Source organism: Babylonia areolata, chromosome 18 (genome assembly GCF_041734735.1).
Source record: "Babylonia areolata isolate BAREFJ2019XMU chromosome 18, ASM4173473v1, whole genome shotgun sequence".
Taxonomy (NCBI): domain Eukaryota; kingdom Metazoa; phylum Mollusca; class Gastropoda; order Neogastropoda; family Buccinidae; genus Babylonia; species Babylonia areolata.
In genome coordinates this window covers 51,296,925-51,304,424 of record NC_134893.1, presented here as the reverse complement: position 1 = coordinate 51,304,424, position 7,500 = coordinate 51,296,925, and the positions used below count along the sequence as shown (strand labels likewise).

General features: G+C 47.1%; 1 protein-coding gene across 1 annotated transcript in view; it reads left to right on the top strand.

The window, feature by feature from the left end:
• Positions 1-7,500, top strand: part of LOC143292049 (protein white-like) — a 50,364-nt gene that overhangs the window by 17,836 nt on the left and 25,028 nt on the right. Inside the window, exons 8-10 of the mRNA XM_076602221.1 lie at positions 447-518; positions 1,449-1,551; positions 5,854-5,949. Of these exons, the coding sequence (XP_076458336.1) occupies positions 447-518; positions 1,449-1,551; positions 5,854-5,949 (271 nt within the window). The remainder of the gene's footprint in view (positions 1-446; positions 519-1,448; positions 1,552-5,853; positions 5,950-7,500) is intronic.

Below are 7,500 nucleotides of genomic sequence, written 5' to 3'. Positions count from 1 at the left end.
ATGTGAGCATGCATTCACATGTTTCACAGGGTGTTGCTGACACAGAAAGGAATCGATGTGTGTCTCACAGGGTGTTGCTGACACAGAAAGGAATTGATGTGTGTCTCACAGGGTGTTGCTGACACAGAAAGGAATTGATGTGTGTCTCACAGGGTGTTGCTGACACAGAAAGGAATTGATGTGTGTCTCACAGGGTGTTGCTGACACAGAAACTGAGGAATTGATGTGTGTCTCACAGAGGGTGTTGCTGACACAGAAAGGAATCGATGTGTGTCTCACAGGGTGTTGCTGACACAGAAAGGAATTGATGTGTGTCTCACAGGGTGTTGCTGACACAGAAAGGAATCGATGTGTGTCTCACAGGGTGTTGCTGACAACAGAAAGGAATCGATGTGTGTCTCAAAGGGTGTTGCTGACACAGAAAGGAATTGATGTGTGTCTCACAGGGTGTTGCTGATGGCTGAAGGACGTGTGGGATTCATGGGTTCATCTTCTCAGGCCATGGCGTTCTTTGGAAGGTATTGTATCTATTCCCCATGGGCTGGGAAGGTGAAACATGGGCATGGGAAATGGAAAAAGAAACAGAGAAATAGAGACAAAGAAAGAGAGAGAGAGAGAGAGAGAGAGAGAGAGAGAGAGTATGTGTGTGCACATGCTTGCACACTGCTTTAGGCTTCACACATACGCATAAACAAGAAATTTTCATACTTAGAGAGATACAAAGAAAGTTAAGACAAGCTGTATGAACTGTCGGTTGTTTCATAGTTTTAAAACGTCATGATTATTTTCATCTGTGTTGAGAAATGTGTGGGCAGATTCTGCAAGTTTTTGTTCTTGGTTGTTGTAATGTTTTATGTCACTTTTTGGTGTTCGTTCTTCTCATCTCTCACAGGCACTGGTCCTGACTGTCTCTGATATTCTTTGTCAGTACAACCCATCTCAAAATGTATGTTCTTAAACTGTTAGTCATCTTCAACTGTTAGTCATATTCTTTGTGTTCCATCTGTCAGAACAAAATCCTTTGGTCAGCACAATCATTCCTTTCAGGGTCCAGCCATCTGGAACAGCCTTTCATTTAACATTGGACTCTCCACTTCCACAGCCTTTTTCAAATCTTCTCTGAAGACCCATCTATTTAATCAGCACTGATATCTTTGTCCACCAAAGTTCCAAACTGCATTTTGTCCACACTATGATTTCTCTCTCTATGTGTGTCTGTGTTTGTTTGTCTGTATGTAAACAAATCAGCTGGTTGAGTTGTGTCAGGATGTCTGTTTGAAGTTTGTGTAAATTGATTTGTTTTATCATTTCATCATTTATAGACAATGAGTTTTGTACATGTGAAGCGCTTAGAGCTCTATGAGTCTGTTTGAGAAAAAAAAAAGTGCTTATATGTGTTCATTAATCATTTGTTATCATGGTGACCTGGCTGTATGATTTTTTTCCAGTTTGAACTATCTGTGCCCCAATAACTTCAACCCTGCTGACTTCTACGTTCTGACCCTGGCGGTTGTGCCTGGCAAAGAAGAGGAGTGTCGCAACAAAGTCAACGTGAGTTACTGAAAACGGCTCTGTACAGTCGTTCACTCTGGACACAGCTCAAAGATATGAATGGAAAGCTGTTTGGAAAACCAAATATTATGATACTTAGACACACACACAAATGCACAAATGCACGCAGGCGAACTCACTGGTAGAATTACCTGGAAATCATATCATCGAGTAAAATGTCTCTGGTAGATATTTAGCAACCAGTGTGCACCAAACATAGGACTGAATCTGGGTTGTCTCTATCTTATCAAACACATTGCAGTTATGTGTTATCCCACTTGCACATAAAATAACTGTGGTGGTTCGTCCGTCGGGATCGTCGAGGACCATCTAGTCATCCCGGGCGTGGGTGGGTTGGGCTCTGTGGGTGCGCAGATGACTGGTCAGGCCAATCCGCGCTTGGAAGGTTCTGACGCAGTGTGGACAGGGGATGGTGGCGGCTGTCGGGGACTTGCTGGCACTGCTTTTCCTGGCCTGTCTGCGTTGCTCTGCTGCAGTGATTCTGTTGGCCTCACAGGATTTGGCGCCTTTGTGGACAGCTGAACGCCACTTTGGTCTGTCCATTGCATTCAGTTCCCATGTGTCGTGGCTGATGTTAAAGGCCTTCAGAGAAGCTTTCAGAGTGTCTTTGAAGCGCTTCTTTTGGCCTCCATGGGAGTGCTTGCCATGTTGGAGTTCACCGTACAGCAGTTTCTTGGGGAGCCGGTGGTCTGGCATGCGAACTACATGGCTTGCATCAAGATGGTGTAGATGCTGGGCAAGTTTGCACGAGTGAGCACCTCTGTGTCAGGGATCTTCTCTTGCCACTTTATGCCGAGAAGTTTTCTGAGGCTGTCAGTGATTAGGGTAGAACCATCAGCACTGAGGAGTGGAGCAGATCCGGAGGTGGTGGGACCGTAGACTTCTTTCAGGCCGTTATAGACGTTCTCATGTCGTTCCTGTCTGCAAAGCCCTGGATCTCATCAGCTTTGTTGCTCAACCAGGAATCCTGCATCTGCCGCAGCTTCAGCTGGATGGTGCTGCATGCGCTCTTCAGTATGTCTTTCTTTGACTGTGACTTGGGATCTTCAGTGTGGGCTCTGTAGGCTTGGCGTTTGTCTTCCAGCAGCTGCTTGATCTCAGTGCAGTTATCATCAAACCAGTCTTTGTGCTTCCTGGCAGAAGGCCCCAGGCACTCCATGGCAGTGTTGTACACCGTCTCATGCAGTGCGCCTCATGCTGCCTCCACATTCTGGTTGTCCAGCACGGTGGAGTCAAGGCGTTCCTCCAAGGTGTCAGCAAAGCTCTGCTTGATGTTGCCTAGCTCCAGCTTGTTGACATTCATGCGTTTGGGTGCTTTACTGCCCTGAGGCTGTCTTTTGGGCTGGATGTGGAGGTTGAGTTTGGAGACGATAAGGCGGTGGTCTGTCCAGCACTCGGTGCCGCACATGGCCCTCGTGACTTGTACGTCCTGCCTGTCCCTCTTCCTGACGATGACAAAGTTGATGAGATGCCAATGCCCAGAGCGAGGATGCATCCATGACGTCCTGTTACGGGTAGGGATGCAGAAGACGGTGTTTGTGATAAGAAGGTCGTGCTTGGCACATGTCTGGAGAAGTAGTTGACCATTGCTGTTACAGTTGCCAACCCCATGCTTCCCAATCACGCCTTCCCAGGAGGTGCTGTCACAGCCAACTCTCGCGTTAAAGTCACCAAGAATGATGAGCTTGTCTGCATTGGGAACAGTGGTGATGATAGCGTTCAGGTCCTCGTAGAACTTGTCCTTGATCTCATCTGGGTTGGTCATGGTGGGCGCGTAGGCGCTGACAGTGGTGGTAAACTTCTTCCCGTTGCATAAAGGGAGTTCCATCGTCATCAGGCAATCGTTCACTCCTTTCGGGGGGCCAGCCAGCTTGCCAACGAGGGTTGTCTTCACTGCAAAGCCAACTCCAGCCTCATGTCTGTCTTCAGGTCTGCGACCACTCCAAAAGAAGGTGTAGCCTGCGCCTCCCTCACAGAGTTTGCCTTCTTCTGCCAGCCTGGTCTCACTTAAGGCAGCGATGTCGATGTTGTACCTGGCTAGTTCACTTGCAATGAGTGCTGTGCGTCTCTGTGGTCTGTCCGAGTCGTCTCTGTCCAGTAAAGCGTACGCACGTTCCATGTGGCAATGGTCAATGGGGTGCTCCTTGTTTTCTTCTTTCTTTCCTTTGTGTGTTGACTGCTTGAGTAGGGTCCCCGTCAGCTGCGGTATACTGACTAGGGTGGTGTGGAGCAGGCAATGTTTAGGACACCTTTTCTAGCCCCTTCCTCATGCCATGGAGGTGAGCAGTGCTGTCCTGAAGAGGGCTGCTCAGTCGCTCAGGGGGCTGCCGATCTCCACCGCTGCTCCAGTCAGTGAAAAACGACCCTGTGGCCTGAGCCACCTGTGTGCAGGTCCGCGGCTACGACTGCCAGTGTACCCACACCTGTCGCTTCGTCACTCGCCTGTCGCCACAGGGCTTGGGGAAAATGATGGTATGGGATGAAGGATGACTGATGACTTGCGCAATGACTTTGTTTATAGTGAGGAGGAGTTGCGCACCGTCGACCTCACTCTCTTGTCCGAGACCGTCTGTATTCAGTGGCAAGACGAGGTCAAGACGACTGGAGATGGAAACGGATGCAGTGGATGACCAGGATGTCCTATGTGCCTCATCCTGCCCTCAGCACTCCACAGTGCTCTGCTGCAACCGCCTTCCTCTCCGTTGAACCATGAAGATTTCTTCCGCAAAGTCCGCCAGATCCAGTCTTCACATGCTTGGGTAGACACGCCCTAACTCACCAAGGGTTTGAGACCCGTCGGCTACCCTCACCTAGTTTAGCCAGCCTGTCAAAGCCGTTGTCCGGGGGGCTGGGCGCTGCCGCATGCTAGCAGCTTCTAGGACCCATAAGTGAGAGCTGGATGCCGGTGGGGACCAACAGAGGACGAACCACTCCCAGAAGAGCGTGACAAGACCCCCCCTCTAGAGGTACTACCCCTCCCGTGCACCCCCTAACCCCCCTGGGTGGTCTCTATCTTATCAAACACATTGCAGTTATGTGCTATCCCACTTGCACATAAAATAACTAGGTCACATGGGCACCTCAACTACCAACAAGTCAAAGTACTTCTGTTGTTTCCACAGTATGTGAACAGCTGACAAACCACTGACATATCACTGAACATTACCATTTATGTAGGCCAAGATACAACACCATTTATGCTCAACCATGATATCCATGCATCATACCATAATACCTGCAGCAGAACAGCATGAGGGGTGGGGTAGGGGGGATACCCAAACCAGTCCTTACTTCCACCATATAGTGACTACATTTAACTCTTACTTAGCCACTTTTTCTTTCCATCAGCAAGTCATATTCTCAAATTTATGTTTCATGAGGTTTCCTCTTTCACTTCGAAACCACTGTTAGAGTGTATCTGAAAGAAATCTAAATGAATACCTATCTTACACACACATATATCCTTGCTATCAATAATCAAAGTGAGGTCACTTTGTGTTCTTATGACACAACACAATGCCACTGGGGGCGTGTGTTCGTCACAGAACCCAATATCAGGAACCAAACGTTAACAAAGTCCAAAAATAGATGCTAGTTTGATACTTACAGCCCTAGACAACATCTTTTTTGCAGTGTAGCCTCAGTCTCTCACTCTGGCTCCCTAGTTTGTTCAAGGCAAGGAAAAGGATAGAGCCATGTCTGCATGCTGGTTATATCTCATGCTTTCTCAGCTGGTACAAACCAACAGACCGCTGGTCTTCTTGTGACCAACCAGAGGTGTCTGTTTGCAACTCTATACACACAGCATATGTTCACAATTTAGAAACACTTGATTGGTTGTGAATATGCTGTGTGTATAGAGTTGCAAACAGACACACTTCAGCAGGGAAAGGGTGGGGAAGGAATGAAAGGGGGGATGCCACAACTCAGCCAGTGTATTTGTTTTCCTGTCAAATTGGATTTTTCTTCGGAATTTTGCCATTGACAACCCTTTTGCTGCCATGGATTCTTTTACGTGTGCTAAGTGCATGCTACACTATTGTTTATTGTCTTATTTAAACAGTTAGCATCCAGATCACCAATCAAGTCTTGTGGAGGGGTAGAAAATACTGGCATACATGTGAGAGAGAGAGAGAGAGAGAGAGAGAGAGAGAGAGAGCATGTTCGTGCTTATAATTTCTTTTTGTATGTGTGCAAGTGTATACATGTATGTATATGTTTGCATGTGTGCGCATGTGTACATGTTAGTGTATATATGGTGTGCTGTGCCACGTCTTGCAGGCCATCTGTGATGCCTTTTTGGAGACGAAGGAAGCCAGTGACATCAACGACAGCATCCAGGCGATTACCTCAGAAGCCAAAGCTGACACTCCACTGGTGAGATTTATCAGCAGCAACAGCAGCTAAATTTTGCCCCTCTTCTTCACCCTTCCTCCGTGCCCCCTTTCATTCTTCTTCTTCTCCTTCTTCTTCTTCTTCTTCTTCTTCTGCTTTCACTCGTATGCACACGAGTGGACTTTTACGTGTATGACCGTTTTTACCCCGCCATGTAGGCAGCCATACTCCGTTTTCGGGGGTGTGCATGCTGGGTATGTTCTTGTTTCCATAGCCCACCGAACGCTGACATGGATTACATGATCTTTAACGTGCGTATTTGATTTTCTGCTTGCATATACACATGAAGGGGGTTCAGGCACTAGCAGGTCTGCACATATGTTAACCTGGGAGATCGTAAAAATCTCCACCCTTTACTCACCAGGCGCCGTCACCGTGATTCGAACCCGGGACCCTCAGATTGACAGTCAACACTTTAACCACTTGGCTATTGCGCCCGTCGCCCCCTTTCATTCAAGCTTCTCTGTTCTCACAGTAGATACACTGATTAACTCATTCTACCCCCCAGCTACACGCCTGCTACAAATCCCCTGGACAAGTACTACATGAGACCACTGCAGTAAAAAAAAAAAAAAAAAAAAAAAAGGTGGTTCACTAAAACGGTGAAAATCTCTGGAGAATTGTTGAATTTGTAGATCGAACAAAGCTTCATTTTCATGCTTCCGGAATCCGTATATGGTTCAGTTTAGAACACCAACCAAGCAAGAGTTAGCCAAATTAGGATAGTGTGTTGATAAGAGGATACTCGAACCTGGTCCACATGGGAAGTATCATGGGTCGAGTTAACTTGTACCTGGAGTTCAGTGAGTTGATGTTAAGCTTAAAGGTCCTGTAGCTTTTTGCAGCCATTGGGGCAGTCAGTTTATATCCACTGTGTCTTTGGCTCAGCATAGGAAGCCAGTCCTCTCCTTCCACTGTTTTAACTCACTCAGTACGGCCAGTCCTCTCTTCTCCTCTACACAGACCCCTCGGATGTCCAGTGGGTGTCTCAATGACCCAACCTTTAGCTTCCGTCGTAGGGAATTGTGGTATTCTTTGTCAACATTCACCTCTTCAGTATAAGAGCCTTCCTCTTGCAATATTTTGATGATGGTAGTTGGGGTGAAACGCTGTTAACGTCGTCTCTTTCGCCGTTCGTATGGAGAGAGTTAACCTCCCCCAACTGAAGTATCCATCCTCATCTGGGTGTAGTGAGAAAACTGGAGTCAAGCGCCTTTTCCAAGGACACAACACCATGCTGAACTGGGGACTCGAACCCTGGTCACTGGTGAACAATGGATCACAAGTCTGATTCTCCTGTGCTGGCTTCTGTTACGCTTAGGCGGGTGCAGAGTAATGAAAAATGAAAGCTGTTAGCATTGGCACACAGTGAAACAAATGAAGAAGTGAAGTTCAAAAGCTGGTATGAAAAGGGGGTGGAAAAAAATTATGATTCACTTCAACATTTGAGTGATTGATTGATATGGATATTTATATACTTCCCTTTCATTCCTTGGTCAGAGGTGGCGAAAATGAGAAAGAGTAGTTGTAGTA